Source organism: Apium graveolens, chromosome 11 (assembly GCF_009905375.1).
Source record: "Apium graveolens cultivar Ventura chromosome 11, ASM990537v1, whole genome shotgun sequence".
NCBI classification, from domain to species: domain Eukaryota; kingdom Viridiplantae; phylum Streptophyta; class Magnoliopsida; order Apiales; family Apiaceae; genus Apium; species Apium graveolens.
Window position 1 is genome coordinate 199,736,647 of NC_133657.1, and position 17,899 is coordinate 199,754,545.

General features: G+C 36.1%; 1 protein-coding gene across 5 annotated transcripts in view; it reads right to left on the minus strand.

Annotated features, from left to right (window-relative positions):
• LOC141697183 (TMV resistance protein N-like) overlaps positions 1-17,899 on the minus strand; it is a 261,701-nt gene that overhangs the window by 1,919 nt on the left and 241,883 nt on the right. For all 5 annotated transcript variants that reach the window (XM_074501456.1, XM_074501454.1, XM_074501455.1 and 2 more), the window contains 2 exons: positions 563-1,661; positions 65-352 (listed from right to left, as the gene is read on the minus strand). In XM_074501456.1, the coding sequence (XP_074357557.1) occupies positions 65-352; positions 563-1,603 (1,329 nt within the window). In that variant the 5' untranslated portion in view covers positions 1,604-1,661. The remainder of the gene's footprint in view (positions 1-64; positions 353-562; positions 1,662-17,899) is intronic.

Here is a 17,899-nt window from a genome sequence, read left to right on the forward strand (position 1 = left end):
GATATAAAACAGACACTTTTGTACAAACTATCATATTTTCAAGATTCATGCTCAGAATACCTACCATGTTTTGCTCCCACATTCTTATTATTTTGCTACGAGGCAACTCAAGGGTAACCAGTTTTTCGGGGTAAAATTCAGAAGGTAAGCTTGTCAGAGGACAACACTCCCAATAAAGCCACCTCAAATCTTCAAATGTCTGTTCAAAGCTTCCAGTGAGATTTACGTTATTGAGGTACAAAAATCTCAATTTACTCATCTTTTGAAATGATTCCGCAGTAAATGTTACTTCCTCCACTTCATTCTTGTAGTTGAAATTGTTCGAGATGATACCTTGAATTGTTTTTGTCCCCTAACAGATATATCAATGAAGAAATGTTGATGAATGACCAATATAAAATAAACATTTTACTAGAAAGTAAAAGTGCTACAGAGTAAGTTAAATTTGTGCTTGTCTGATTCATATTTGCTCTTGGGAGCTAATTGACATACCTAGATACACACACATTGATAGGAATGAAAAGCCTGCAAGTATTACATACATATGGAGTGTTAATATTACCTTACGATTCTTCAACACAGTGCCTATATCTTCTGGTACCCACAATCTACTATGTTTTCCGGGCTCCTCAGGAGAGTTGTTGCGTGCAATTTCCCTGCCCATATCCCGAAGCAGATCATGCATCCCCAAAATCCCATACTCATCAATCGTTATCATACACCTTTTCTTTAGAATGTCAATACTACGATCAACGTACGTGTAACAAGTTTCCATTATTTTAACAACCGGTTCTATCTCCTGTCCAATGTAAAAATACGCAACATCCAGGAATATTTCCTGCAACACAGGATCAATCGGTTTCAAAGCATCAAAGCTGACCAAAAGTTTTTTCTCTATATCGTCAATGGGAGCACGATTCAGTCTGTCGATGAACCATTTCCAGTCCTCCTCAGGTTTGTTAACCATGTTCGAGCCAAATATTTTAAGAGCTAACGGAAGCCCTCCAGCACGATTTAGAATAACTTTAGACAATTCTGTGAATTTCTCGGACAGTTTATTATCTCCAAATGCATGCTGTGCAAAAAGTTGAAGTGACTGATCATCATCCAGTTCAGTCACCTTGTATTTGGCTTCCACTTCCAGTGAATCCAACAGATCTTCATTTCTTGTCGTTAATATAATTACGCTTCCTGGAGAAAATGATCCTTCCAAAACTTCCAGTGGTTTTGGGTCATCTAAATCATCAATAACAATTAGGACTTTTCTTGAACAAATTCTGGCTCTTATCAACTCAATTCCTTGGTCAACATTGCCAATGTTAATGTTGTTACGTTTAAGAACATCGCCAATAAGTTGCTTTTGTAAACATACTAGGCCTTGTTCTGTTCTTGAAGCCTCCCTAACGTTCGCTAAGAAGCAGCTGCCCTGAAATCGTTGACAGTGTTGGTTATACACAGCTTTAGCAAGAGTTGTTTTACCAACTCCACCCATACCATGTATACCGATCCTAATGACACCTTCTGTGTCACTTTTTAACAGCGTTGATATGGCTTTAACACGACAATCCAACCCAACTGGATATTTGGCAACATCCAATGTCATGGGATTGATTGCAAGTAAAACCCTATCAACAACTTCATCGATGATATCAGCTTGAGACCTGCAATGCAATTTCTTAAATGAGAACATACATCATATATAGTTGAGCAAAATATCTTTAAATGGTTATTCAGCAATTATGCAAAGAGTGCGCTTTAATGCCATCTGCAGACAACATCCATCAGATTAGAAACTTATTTTAGACTTCTTTTGGACTTAACCCAAGCTATTCTTAAGCCCCTCTGTCAAGTTTCTTGTTCTATTCAAACGAAGAAAAAACATAAAGTTCCTCGATAAATTTCCCCCCTGTTTCTAACTTAATCTTATCTCAAACTATAAATTTATTAATTTAATTACTCAGACTTGCCTGTTTTCAGATATATGGTATCCAGAAATGTCAGCAACTTCATTAAGTGTAAGGCACCATTCGTTCACTTTCTCAGCATCATGACGAGTTTGATGTTTTTCAAAAGATTCTCTGAAACTCTCAATTTGGTATCGCACAGCAGATGGATCAATGTTGTAGAACACAGGAACAACCAATCTTTTCATTCGTTTGTAACAAGTGAGGATCTCTACTAGCTCTTCAAGGCACCATGATGAAGTAGCATAGTTTTCCGAGAGGACAACAATGTAGGCTTTGGATTCCTGAATAGCTTTAGGCAATGCACGTGAGATTACTTCTCCACTACTCAGCTCAGGATCATCCCTAAATGTTCGTATGCCAGAGCGTTGTAAGGCTTTGTATAGGTGATCAGTAAACGTATATCGTGTATCTTTACCTCTGAAACTCAAGAAAACATCCCACAGAGTATGAAGTGAAGTTGCAGTAGAAGATATTGCGGATTGATTATAACTCGTGGAGGCCATGAATTCAAATATTAAAATCTGAAACAACTATTGGTAAGATGAACTATACGATCAACCCTATAGGAAAGAAAAGATTGGATAAATGGATACCGGTAGAGCACATACAGATTGGCCTAGAAGGGGAAGTTAGAATATAAGACGGGATTACTTTACGATACCCATCAATCTGTGTCTATCAAGGAAGAAAGTGCAAAGACTATAGTATAACATGTACAGGTTCTTGTTCTGGCATTCTTGTCCTAATCACATCTGTGCAGATACTAGAAAACAGTTTTTACATTGGAATTATAAATTAATTTATCATTGAATCCAGGTCTGTCTTTTTCGTCTTATTTTGACATTTAGAATCCGGCTCTCTTGAATGTGTGTTGCATTATCCGAGTCACCCCCAATTCAGCATTATCTCCTGAACTGCTTAAATAAATGTATCTTAAAATTAATCAACATAACCCAGCTGCCTAAATACATCTAACTAAATTGCTTACCATAGTAATTTATTGTTCTAAAAACTAGTTCGAGATAAGGGCAGGGTTCCTAAATCATGAAATTTAGAAATTTACTCTTGAACTCGAATTAATGTCATGTCAAACACTTCGTACCTGAGTTCTAGCAACATAGTATTCAGGTTATAGGTTATTATAAACACATAACACTATCATCTCTTTTCCCATGCTACTATCTATACCTTTAATTATGATATCATGATTACAAGAATCTGGCGGCCAAGGTCATATACTGCAAATTTCTCGTATCGAAATGCAACTTCTCCTTACCTAGATATGATGAGAAGCTCAGAAATATTATATGTAAAGTGAATAAATAACAGATGATATGAAGGCAATCAAATGCAGGATAAGAAAGCTATCTCAGTAGCTCAGATTCAAAATGTCAATAATAATGCCTTAGTGATGTCTGAGTACAATGGGAATAGATATATAAAAACTACTAGTCTGGGACCTAGGCTACTGAACACTACTGAACAGAAATAACAACTTCCAGAAATCCTTTTGTAAGTTTGTACCCATCATTGTCTTATTATTGCAGACGAGAAAAGGTTGTTGGTGTGGTCCTCTTAATAGTCCCCCTCAAGGTGGAAGCGACTGGAAGGAGCGGCCAGCTTGCGAATGTGTGCTTGATGGAGGTGGACAGGTAGGATTTTAGTGAAGATATCTGCCACCTGTTCTGCTGAAGATACTTTTTTGGTGATGATGTGCCCAGATTTGAGTTCATCTCGGACATAGTGGCAATCGATGCCAACATGTTTGGTCTTTTCGTGCTGAACTGGGTTGGCTGCGATAGCTAAAGCAGCTTGATTGTCACAGTACATAATCGTTGGTGGCAGTTCATTGAGTCCAAGATCTTTGAGGAGATGTTTCAACCAAGTGATTTCACAAGTAGTAACTGCCATTGCCCGATACTCGGCTTCTGCGGAGCTTATTGCCACAACTGTCTGTTTCTTGGCCTTCCATGAAATTGGTGAATCTCCGAGAAAGATGCAATAACCAGTCGTGGACCTTCGTGGCCCAATCACTATCACAGAATGCTTGTAGTTGAGCAGCACTTTTTGAAGCCAAGAGAATGCCCTGAGATGTTGTACCAACCAAATAGCGTAGAAATTTCTTTGCAGTTTGAAAGTGAGCAGTGGTTGGAGCTTGCATAAATTGACTTAAGAGCTGCACCGAATATGCAATATCTGGGCGAGTTATAGTTAGATAAATCAACTTATCGACTAGTTTCTGATAGATGGTTGGATTGGGCAAAAGATCTCCTTGATCATGAGTTAATTTCAGATGAGAGTCCAAGGGAAGTTTCAGAGGTTTTGCAGTAGAGAGTCCATATTCAGCTAGGAGATCCTTTGTGTACTTTTGTTGCGATATGAAGAAGCCTGCTTGTGTTCGATCTATTTCAAGCCCTAGAAAATACCGAATTAGCCCCAAATCTTTCATGTGAAAAGACTTAGTGAGCATTTCTTTTAGATGGTTAATTGATGCCTCATCATTCCCACATATTAGCAAGTCATCCACATAAATAAGAACGACTGTAACAGAGGTCTTCAACTTTTGTATAAACAGACAGTAATCTGACCGGGACTGTGTAAATCCAAGTTCAAGAAGAATTGAGGACAATTTAGAGAACCATTCACGGGGAGCCTGCTTTAACCCGTACAATGATTTAAGGAGAAGACATACCCACTCACATGTAGACTTTACTGAAATGTCATTAAGTTTGATTCTGCAACCAGGATGAGAATACCCTTGTGATAACTTCATATACACGGTTTCATGAAGGTCACCATGCAAAACGCATTGGTGACATCCATTTGGATTATGTGCCAATCAAGAATAGCTACTACATCAAGTAAGGTTCTGATAGTTATCATCTTTGCCACAGGGGCGAAAGTTTCAGCATAGTCCTTTCCGTATGTCTGATTGCATCCAAGAATTACCAACCGAGCTTTCTTTCTATCAATTGACCCATCAGAGTTGTATTTGGTCTTAAAAAGCCACTTGCAACCAAGGGCCTTTTTGTGAGAAGGCAAGGATGTAATTTTCCAAGTGTTGTTATTTTCAAGGGCCTCAAGTTCCATATTCATTGCTTGTACCCATCCAGGATCTGTAACAGCATCTTTAAAATAAAGCGGATCATTGTGAATACTCATATTTTCCATAAGGCATGTGAATTCAGGCAATACGACAGTAGTAGCAAGATTTGAAATATTTTTCGCAGGTGTGGCAGAAGCTTAGAAGGTTTGATATTGTTGCAGATATGCCGGTGGTTTGTGGGTTCGAGTCGATTGCCTGAGAGGAGGTTGTGGTGGTGTGTCTTCACTTGACTCGGATGTGTGAGTTTTAGAGGTGTGTATAGGTGATGTAGGTTCAGTATTGAGAGAAATAGAATCTAATGGAGGCATACATATGTCATCAAACAGTAAACTAGGTTGTAGCCCATTTTCTTTCACTGGTAGTGGGTTCATGTAGTTGTTTACAAAATCTGGGTGGAAAGGGAAAATAGTTTCCTGAAATTTGACATCACGTGAGGTGAAAGTTTTGTTGGTGGTTAGGTCTAGTAACACATAGCCTTTCTTTGTGGCAGAGTAGCTGACAAACACTCAGGGAACTGCCTTAGCATGAAACTTGTCAATAGTAAATGATGGGTTTGTGGCAAAAGCAAGACAACCCACCACTTTGAGATGAGAGTAAGTAGGACTTTCTTTGAATAGAGCCTCATAGGGAGTGACATTCTTCAATACTGTACTTGGTAATCTATTCATTATGTAGACTGCAGTTTCAACACAATATCCCCAAAAAGACAACGGGAAATGAGCTTGAAATCGAATGGATCTTGCAATTTCCAAGATGTATTTGTGTTTTCTCTCGACCCTAGCATTTTGGTGAGGTCTATGAGAGCAAAATTGTTGGTGTTGTATGCCTTGTTGAGCAAAATAGGTTAGACACTTGTGATCAAGGAATTCGAGGGCGTTATCTGAGCGAATGACCTTAATAGAGGTGGAAAAATGGTTTTTTACATAGTTGCAAAAGATGCGGAACACAGCTAAGAAATTAGATTTATAGGCCAGAAGAGTCACCCAAGTATATCTGATGTGGTCATCGACCAAAGTAAGAAAATATCGAAAATTTCCTTTGGTCGGAACCTTATATTGCCCCATATATCTAAGTGAATTAGATCAAATTTGTGTGATGAATGGGCGTCACTAAGATCAAATGGAAATTTCTAGAATTTAGCCATAGGAAAAGTCAAACAGATTTGATCATTGTGTGGATGTTTTGGAATGTCAGGAATAAAGTAAAGTTTGGATAAAGGTAAGTGTCCAAGCCGATGGTGCCAAGTGCTAAGAGAAGTGGAATCATTGGTAGCAAGACACGTGATTGCTGATTTTTTCAAGGATGTTAACCATTTGACTGGGTTTAGAGTATGAACAAGATAGTAAAACCCATGTTTAGCTTTGTTAGGTCCCAATGTGTTTGTAGAAGGGGGGGGTTGAATACAAACAGTACCAAATAATCAAATTAAATGCGGAATAAAAATGTGAAACAAAATTCAAGTTAAATAAGAATATTATTAAACTTGAAAGGTGTTACAACAACTGTATCGATTACAAAGAATTAATCTCAAATTAATTATCACAAATCTAGAATAAATTCGACATGAACTTTTTCTATTTTTGTAATAATTAGAATCAAATGCTAAATGCAATTTGAGATTAAGTTCTAGGGATTTTGATCCGCTAGATTGTTACACAAGAACAAGATAAAGATTTCTATTTGATTGGATTTAACTTTAAAATCTAGAAATTTAATCTTGAAGTATGCAGATGAAAAGATGAAATATTGCTGCTTGTTTTTCTTTTCTGCTTTGTTCTTGACTTGTGTGTTCTGAATTTTTACTTCTGTTCTGCTGCTTTCCTTTTTAACAAATCAACAGACTTGAATAGAGCTGGCATGACAATCCTTTTAGCTGGTAGGACATTCGGTGAGACTATCCTTTTGAACTAGCAAGACAATCCCAATAGCTAGCAAGACTATCCTTTGAACTGGAGAGACTTTCGGCAAGACAATTGTTTGTACTAGCATGACTTTCGGTATGACTATCAATTGTCATACCGATTGTCATATTAGTACAATCAGATTTGTCTTGCTGAATTTAAATGAATTTTAATCCAATTTAAATTCTGAAAATCCTTAATATTAATTCAAAATTAATTAATCAATTAATTCAATTAATCAATAAATTAATCTTTGCAGATATAATTTATTTTCTTAATTAAATTATATGACTTAATTAATTAATAGAGAATTAATACTAATCTTGAGCAGCAACCATTCTTCTGAAAATCTTCTGAAAATCACTGTCAATTATGATTCAATTCCACCACTTCAACGTTGACACTCGATGTACTATCTGGTTCATGAGTGACTAACTTCCGTGACGTTTCTTCATGTCTTGACGTTGACAACTTGATTTTCTTCAGATTAAATCCTTGTAATTCTCTGATACCCTGACGAGATCTCTGTCACTTGATTAAATCCACAATCTTGATTTGTATCACTGAGGCATGGTCAATTTCTTGAACTTCTTCCAGTGAATTAATTCCTCAAGTCTGTAGATGAACCTTGTTTCTGAATCCTTTGACAGATATTACTTTACGAGATCTCTTTGACGGTAGATCCACTATTTATTTATTACATTCTTATTTGAGTTGAGTTAAATCCTCGAATATACAAATAGGCTATGAAATATGCCTTACAATCTCCCCCTATTTGTTTGTTATACAATAACACACAAATACCTAGAGGATAACTCAACTAACAAATAAGAAAAAGATATAAACAGAAATGCAAAGTAAATAGCAGAAAAGTTCTGGATGATATTTAACATTTTCCAGATTCCAAGTAGATGTTCCTCTAGACTGAACATATCTTCAAGTAGTTTCATCTTCATTTGTACAACCACATTTCCTGTTGAGAAGCCCATATCTCTCTTGCTTCTCCCCCTATGAGAATCAACTGATTAAAGAAGATCACATTCGTTTACCACCTCTCCCGTACAATAGGATCCGCAGATAAAAGCCAATGGTACTCCCCTTTTGAAAACAGCTTCTTCCCTTACTAGAAAATCACCTTGTGTTTACCACCTCTCCCGTACAATAGGATCCGTAGTTACAAACAACAATGGTGTGGTGTAGTGTACATGTTTGATCTTTTTCTTCCTCCCTGCTATTTCTCCCCCTTAGTTGAGGAATTCTCCAAACTATTACTTAAGCTTTTATCTACCCCTTAAAGAAGGAATGTATGCCGTCATCTGAAGGAGTTCTCATATTGGTTGGAAAAGAAATAACAAGAAGTTTTTCTTTCTTCCTCATTGTGAGTGTGTGATTCTGTTTAGTGTACCTCACATGTGTTTCACTCTTCTCTCCTCTCGTGTTTACACTCATTCTCACAAGTGTATCACTCCTCTCATAGCTCCAAAAATCAGCTGTACCTGCAAGGAAAATCACCTTAGCCATCCTTAAGGAGGTCACAGGTGGTGCAATGGGAGTTCACAAATCCCCATCCTTGTTAAACTCGTCAGATGAATCTGATTCATAATTTACAAGTTGCTAGTTTCCCTTTCAGGGTTCCAGATTCGAATTCTGGGAAGGTAAACAATGATCCATCGAATTTAGCATAAAGATCAAAGTTCCCTTATAATGTCGGTGAAGACATTTCCTTGTGACTCATCGGGTAATATCTGAATCATTGTCAACAAGTTGCCGATCTGCGCCTATGTCAGGTCCACTATCCGCAAATGCATCCAGGGGATTTAAGCCTGGGGAGGTAGACACTGACCACTGACATATGGCTTTTGGATCAGTATCCTCTCCTAACACCTGTAAAGGCAATTGGTCCATTAACGAACCTTAAACAATCAAATCTGACCTTGAAATGGTCGAAACTCTTGTTTCCGTCAACTCATCCTTTGTGTGTGTAACCTTTCCTTGTGCATCAAGAATTGTTTATGTTTAAAGTGGTGACACTACATCGGATACCTTGGCCGACAGACAAATTTCAATAGACGCACCCTGTTGAGAGAATGAATCTAGTAACTGTTTTTGTGCCTTTTCAGCCACTACGTTTTTTTGAGAAGATGTATGGGGGCTAGCAGTTATCTCGGTTTAAATACTACTCATCTATGTAGGAGACAGAGCTACTGGGTTGACTTCAGAACCTTCCTTATATGGTGCACTAAGGCACTATCTCCCTCACGCTCACTCATACTTCTTTTTAGTGGTAAGAGAGTGTTGGTTGGTTCTGTTTCTGTGTTTGTCTTTACAGTCTGGGATAGATGTTGTGGGTTTTCAACCTCATGACTGTCAATGAAAGAAAGCCATTGGAGACTGAACCTGTATCACAGAACATAGGGCAATATAGAGAGATAAAATGTACTTAAAATCTATAATGAATGAAAATTATACATTTAATCTTTTGAGAGTAATGATGTACAATAGTGATTTCAAAAGATTTTACATGAAATAAGAAATCACTAATGTAGAAAGAAGTTTGATTTACTCCTAAAACTTACTGCACATATAAAACAATATGATTGTGCCTAGTGATAAGAGAGTTATAAATATGACGACTCTACTTATTCATATAAAACTGTAACTGCAGTTAGAGTGTCATACCATGTCCTTGACGATTGCTTGAGCATTATACTAGTTCATACCAACCTGAAGTGAGATTGTGAAGAAGAGATTGCATAGTCCAATAGATCTGCAACTGCAAAGTCCATGAACTGTGGTGCACTGACTTCCTTTTTTGACTCACCAAACAGGAGTACACTTGCACACATCTTACTAGAGTTCAATTCCAAGTATTATGTGCAGCAGGTGCTTGATATGTCGTAATATTCCCAAGTCTCATCACTGGTGCTATATGTTGGATACTGCTTCCTGATAATAACCTAGCACAATATACAAAATTACAATGATAACATTCCCAGCTTGCAAACAGCCATATCCCTCAGATAAACCTTTGCTGTTATCTCCAAAGGTAACCAGTGGGCCAGCTTTCTCAACCACATTTGATAGCAGGGCTCTATCTCCGGTCATATGTCTTGATGATCCACTGTCAAGAATCCACACTACCGGTTACACCTGTTTAATGCCCTGCACTTCAAATGGATTAGACCTTCTTCGGAACCCAAACTTGGTTGGGCCCGTCATACTTGTAGAATTGTCCTTTGTCAGGCAAAACAACATTTTTAATTTTAATGGTCTCAACATCCTCAATGACTGAACATTTGACCTTTTAAACAGCCTTAACAAATTTCTGTTTAAGCTTAGGCACAAATGTCTCCTTTCTAGCCTTAGAAGGACTAGCAGTCTTAGACCTATCATGCTTCTTGTTATTCACATGCTGACGAGGAGTAGTCTTATTATTAGAAACATGCTTATCATTAAAATAAGTATACATCATATTAAAAGCACAAGACATACAATTAGAAACACCACATGCTTTATGAGAGTGATTAACAGCAGGCAATTTATGCATGGTAGACATGACATTTTTGTTATCCAACTCATGTGTGTCTGAGTTAGTCTCAGTTGCTTTCACAATTTTGACTGGAACTTTCGACTCACTTGACTTGGAAACAATCTTCTCATTAGCATGATCCTCAACACGTATTTCTTCTTGAATAACAGAAGAGGTCGCATCAAATGGTTCAGCAATTGATGGTTTATAGAGGGGTTCATCAACACCATTAAGCACATGTGGTACTTCCCTCCCTTTAGCACAAACATGAGGAGGGGAGTTTATGCCTAATTTTCTAATAGCAGCATTGTAATCATAACCTATTCCAGATGTTTGATTAACAACTTGCTTACTGTAGAACTCTTTAGCCTTCGAACAAGAATTGAAGTAGGCTCTAACCTTAGTCTCAAGACCGGTGATCTTGTCTTTGAGAATAGTTTCGAGTTTTCTATAACAGTCAACTCTATTCTCTAGAAAAGATACTTGTTCTTTTAATTTGTCTTGATTAATATGCACAAGTCTTAATTCATTGACCTCTTTCTCAAGGTCTTTGATCTGTAAACTTAACAGTTCATTATCACGACGTGCATTATCTAAGTTGCCTCCTAGATGATATACTAATTCAGCATCAGTATATTTTACCTCTTTTCTTGACGATGAAGCTTTTCCCTCAATAGCCATAAGAGCAAGATTCCCTTCTTCTTCATCTTCACTATCAGTTACATCCCAGCTTCTTCCCTTTGCCAGATAAGCCCTTTCAGAGTTACTCTTCTGATTGGAATCATAAGAGTTCTTCCTTACTTGCTTTGGCTTCCTGCATTCTGTGGCAAAGTGTCCCAACTCATTGCAGTTATAGCATCTAATGGTGCCCCGATCAACCATCCCTGTTTGGTATCCACCACTGCTGGTGTTAGAGGATGAAGATCCACCTTTCTGGAATTTGTTGTAGTTGGACTTGTACTTAAGCTTGGGATTCCCCCTGAATCTGACATTGGAGAATCTCTTGACAATTTGGGCCATTGACTCATCTTCTAATTGCTCAAGCTCTTCCAAGGAATAAAAATCACCACTTGATTGATTTGTAGTAGGAGGATCATATTCTGCTACTAACACATTTTCCTCAGCCTTGGAAAACTGTACCATTCTTTCTAACTGTTGAGATTGTTGTTGTTGTTGACCTTCAGTTACAAGTGCAGTAGATGTGCTAATCATCCTATCTTTCCCGTAGACTTCTTTTTGCTGAATCTGCTCCAACTCATAGGTTTTTAACACACCATAGAGTCTATCCAAAGAAATCTCACTCAGATCTCTAGCTTCTCTAATGGCAGTGATTCTATGTTCAAGATGAGTTGGTAGTGTTAAAAGGAACTTTTTGTTGACCTCCCTGATTGAATAATACTTACCATTTATGTTCAGGTTGTTGATCAACGCATTGTACCTCTCAAACACTTCAGTAATTCCTTCTCCTGGATTGGATTTGAAATGTTCATATTCAGAGGTTAGGATCTCCAACTTATTCTCCCTAACTTCCTCTGTGCCTTCATTAATTACCTCAATAGTTTCCCACATGTGTTTAGAATTTTTACAGTTCATCACATGTCTGTTCATCAAAGGATCAAGGGAATCAATTAATATTAATTGAAGGCTGACATCCAAGGAGGCTTCTTCCTTCTCAGCAAGAGTAAAATCTTCGGGCTCTTTTGGATAGGTTCTAGCTTTAGTAGTCACCACATCATCTACTATCACCTCCGGTTCAATAACCATCAGAGTTTTTATATCCTTCTTTAACAAGTTCGAATATTTGGGATTTGCAACTTGTAAAAACAAGAGCATCTTCTTCTTCCACATAATATAATTCTCTTTATCAAATTGTGGAATTTTAACGGTTCCAACTTTTTGTGAAGTCATTATGAATTTTTGAATGAATAAAAATTCAAAGAGTTGAAAATCACAAAAGTCTAGGATCTTGATTTGTTCGTTAATCAGAAGGCTCTGATACCAATTGTTAGGTCCCAATGTGTTTGTATAAGGGGGGTTGAATACAAACAGTACCAAATAATCGAATTAAATGCGGAATAAAAATGTGAAACAAAATTCAAGTTAAATAAGAATATTATTAAACTTGAAAGGTGTTACAACAACTGTATCGATTACAAGGAATTAATCTCAAATTAATTATCACAAATCTAGAATAAATTCGACATGAACTTTTTCTATTTTTGTAATAATTATAATCAAATGTTAAATGCAATTTGAGATTAAGTTCTAGGGATTTTGATCCGCTAGATTGTTACACAAGAACAAGATAAAGATTTCTATTTGATTGGATTTAACTTTACAATCTAGAAATTTAATCTTGAAGTATGTAGATGAAAAGATGAAATATTGCTGCTTGTTTTTCTTTTCTGCTTTGTTCTTGACTTGTGTGTTCTGAATTTTTACTTCTGTTTTGCTGCTTTCCTTTTTAACAAATCAACAGACTTGAATAGAGTTGGCATGACAATCCTTTTAGCTGGTAGGACATTCGGTGAGACTATCCTTTTGAACTAGCAAGACAATCCCAATAGCTAGCAAGACTATCCTTTGAACTGGAGAGACTTTCGGCAAGACAATTGTTTGTACTAGCATGACTTTCGGTATGACTATCAATTGTCATACCGATTGTCATATTAGTACAATCAGATTTGTCTTGCTGAATTTAAATGAATTTTAATCCAATTTAAATTCTGAAAATCCTTAATATTAATTCAGAATTAATTAATCAATAAATTAATCTTTGCAGATATAATTTATTTTCTTAATTAAATTATATGACTTAATTAATTAATAGAGAATTAATACTAATCTTGAGCAGCAACCATTCTTCTGAAAATCTTCTGAAAATCACTGTCAATTATGATTCAATTCCACCACTTCAATGTTGACACTCGATGTACTGTCTGGTTCATGAGTGACTAACTTCCGTGACGTTTCTTCATGTCTTGACTTTGACAACTTGATTTTCTTCAGATTAAATCCTTGTAATTCTCTGATACCCTGACGAGATCTCTGTCACTTGATTAAATCCACAATCTTGATTTGTATCACTGAGGCATGATCAATTTCTTGAACTTCTTCTAGTGAATTAATTCCTCAAATCTGTAGATGAACCTTGTTTCTGAATCCTTTGACATATATTACTTTGCGAGATCTCTTTGACGGTAGATCCACTATTTACTTATTACATTCTTATTTGAGTTGAGTTAAATCCTTGAATATACAAATAGGCTATGAAATATGCCTTACAAGCTTCTCTAACTGCTATCACAGACTGAGAGATACGATCAAGTATAATACAATATGTAGGCAAAAATTTAACCTCATAATCATTTGACTTGATGAGTTTTTGAACTGATAATAGATTGTGTTTAAACTTAGGGACATATAGTACATCATGCAAAATTAAATTGCTAGATAAACAAACAGTACCAGTGTGGGAGATACTCACAGTTGCACCGGTAGGAAGATTGATTTGATTAGCAACAGTGACAGGAATAGGTGACTGAAGGTTGGAGAGATGTGGAGTCATGTGGTTAGATGCTCCAGAGTCGAGTATCCAGTCATGAGATGATCCAGTGTAAGCAGCAAAACAATTTATCATGCCAGAGAATGGAGTTTCTGGTATATCTCCCCTGAGGTTGAATTCTGCATATTGGTGTATTGTATTAGCTGGGCCAATTGATCTAGTTGCTGCTGGGAGAAGAGTGAAGGTTAAGAACCACTGTCTGATACTTGAGCAGCATGAGCAAATTTGTTTCCTTGAGGTATGGGATTGGGCTTCCAACGAGGTCTGTTTATGACATTGGTAGATATTGATGAATGAGTGGGATTTGGGCCTTTATAATTCGAGTGCCATCGTGGATAACCAACCATGGACCAACACCGATCATTGGTGTGGCCTTTTCATCCACAAAGAGTATATTGAAAGTTTTTCACTAATGGAGCTTTGCTATACATTGTTGTGATATCAGGTTCTGCAGATTTGTGCCCATAAATCATATCCCTTTGCGCCTCTTCCTGTTGTAAAATGGCAGATGCACTTTCTACGCTAGGCAAAGGAGTTAGAAGTAACAACTGACTTCACTGTGGTGAGTATACATCATTTAATCCATTTAAAAACTGAAATAATTTAGACTCTTCACGCTGAGTATTAATATCATTCAACAGTTTGAGAATTTCAGGTGTTTGGTTGGCTATGGCAGGCAAAGTATTCAGTGAGTCAAGTTCTTCCCATATTGTTTTCGTTGCAGTATAGTAATCGTTAACAGTCATAGAGTGTTGTTTCAGCTCATAGACATCTCTATTTAACTTGTACTTGTTCTAGATTCTGCCATATCTCTTTTGAGGTGGTCATGTAAATAACCAATTTACAAATAACAGGGGAGATGTTAGATGTAAGCCAGGAGATAACCATATTATCACATGTTTCCCATATTTCAGTTTTAACAGGATCGTCAATAGGAGGCAAAATAGTACCTTTTACAAATCCCAGCTTGCGTTTGGAGGCAAGGCTGATTTCCATGATCTCTTTGAGGAGCGATAGTTCGAGCTGCCTTGGAGTTTCTCCACTTGGATAGAGGTAGCACCATCAGAAGGGTGTAAAAATAATGGGTTAAACATGTCTTGATAGGTTAAACAAGGGTTTTGATTTTGAGGTACAACTGGGTTTTGATTTACAGCAGCCATAGAGAAAGAACAGATCTATAGAAGAGTGAAACATAAACTAGATCTGGAATAAAAAGGTGCAAGAAAGTGTAGATTTATAACACTATTCTTCACGAAAAAACAAACAAACAAGAGCTCTTATCGGCTCTGATACCATGATGAGAAGCTCATAAATATTATATGTAAAGTGAATAAATAACAGATGATATGAAGGCAATCAAATGCAGGATAAGAAAGCTATCTTAGTAGCTCAGATTCAAAATGTCAATAATAATGCCTTAGAGATGTCTGAGTACAATGGGAATAGATATATAAAAACTACTAGTCTGGGACCTAGGCTACTGGACACTACTGGACAGAAATAACAACTTCCAGAAATCTTTTTGTAAGTTTGTGCCCACCATTGTCTTATTATTGCAAAAGAGAAAAGGTTGTTGGTGTGGTCACCTTAATATGATCACCATGCAAATCCTCACCCTTTTGCATATAAGATTCAAGTTTAGTTTTCAGATCGCTTCCTACTCTCACTAATTCAAAAGCTTTCTCAGTCTAATGAATCCAAGATTGCGGCTTAGTTGTGTGTGGTTCCATTTAATATAGGTAGGTCTGCATCTTCGAATGCTTTGACGATACATATGTCTTAAGTTTGATTTAACAGTGGATTTAAAATGTGATCTGAGTTTGCATTAATATTAGGTTCAGGAATGTTATCTGGATCCTAATCTTGGTTCTCATTTCTAGACATCTCCTTCTTTGAGGTGCAAATATTAAAGATAGGTATATAATGATCTAGCAGTTGAACACCAGTCTTACAGATGATCTAACAATTTACCAAAATTATTAAAAGTACAAGTTTTAAGCTACTAACCACAAACATTGTTGCACTTTCTTCTCACCAAAGAGCTTTTTGATAGTTGCAGCATTATGAGCTACTTGCATTGAGACTTCCTACCAAGGGATAAGTATGTTACCATCACTATTGAATCATTAAGGCATATAAAGACTTTCACTCCATATAAAACCAATTTTATAGAAGTGTTTAGACAATTTCAAGCAAAAGATCATCGCCAAGAATCATGTGATGCCATCGACAACAAATCGGTATTACTTGATTGGCTAATCAAGGTTTGAGATGTAAATTATTGATTTGGATAGGGCTGACTTGCCAGTTGCCACTTTAGTTGCCATTTTCCACAACCTCACTTTTATACTTTCACATCCCTCCCTTCTTCTTAACATCTTTTCTTCCGAATCTAACTTGAGAAGTCACTCGAGAAGTCAGTAAATTGACTTATTGAGAACTCACTCGAGAAGTCCTAAAATGACTTGTCGATAAGTCAAATAGACTTACCGAGAACTCATTTCTCTATATACTTTTGATCATTGTAATCCTGCCTTGTGTTAATTTACATATTAAAGATGTATATTAACAACTGAGCAGTTTACTTTGAATTTGAAAAATTCCAAGTTAAAAATTTGAAAATAAATATGCAGAGATTTCTGAAATATTTATAATCCATATTTCAGTTAATTTCCAATTAAATCAATTTAATTTTGATTTACTAGAAATTTATCTTCTGTAAAACATTAGCTGAGTTCTTGCCTTAGGATGAAGAATTAAGCATTCCAATTTCACCTACAAGTTTAGTGAAAGTTGCTTTATCCAAAGGTTTAGTAAAAATGTCAGCTAATTATTTTTCTGTTGGAAAAAAAATGAGCTCAATGATACCATTTGTAGCATGTTCTCTAATAAAATGATACCTTACATCAATGTGCTTTATTCTAGAATGATTAAGTGGATTACCCACTATGGATATAGCACTAGTATTGTCACACATGATAGGAATTTTGTGTAACACTAGGCCATAATCCATTAGCTGATTTCTAATCCAAAGCACTTGAGCACAACAACTTCCTGCAGCTATGTATTCAGCCTCTACTGTAGAAGTTGATACAGATTGTTGTTTCTTGCTATACCAGGATACAAGTCTTTATCCAAGAAATTGACAGCTTCCACTAGTACTCTTTCTGTCAACCCTGCATCCAACAAAATCTGCATCTATGTAACCAACAGCTTCAAAACCAGTTCCCTTAGGATACCATAATCCCAAGTTTGGAGTCCCCTTCAAATATCTGAAAATTCTCTTCACAACCATCAAATGTGATTCTTTTGGATTGGATTGAAATCTTGCACATAGGTTGAGAGGGGATTGGATTGAAATCTTAGCCATTTCAATATAGTTTATTTAATATTACTTAATTATCGAAAAACTTAATTTAAAAATTAAAAGTAAATAGATGTTATTAAACTTAATTTAATATTACTTAATATAATTTAAAAACAGCCCATAAATCTGTTACTGTTAAAATAAGTTTTTTTTTAATTTAAAGTAAATAAACGTTGTGATGGACAGTAACAAATACGATCGTTAAATCAATAATTTTCAGTTTAAAAGTTAATAAATGTTATTAAAGTCATTTGTTATTACTTAATTATTTTTAAAATAATGTGATAGAAAATAAAGTTTACAGAGAATATAAGTTAATTCGTGTTAATAGTTTACTTTGTAGTTAGTAGCTTTTCAAAATGAAAGTATATATATGTTATTTTACTTGATTTAACGTAACTTAATAAATTTTTAATATAATTTATAAATAAATAAGGTTTACAGAGAATATAAGTCAATTTGTG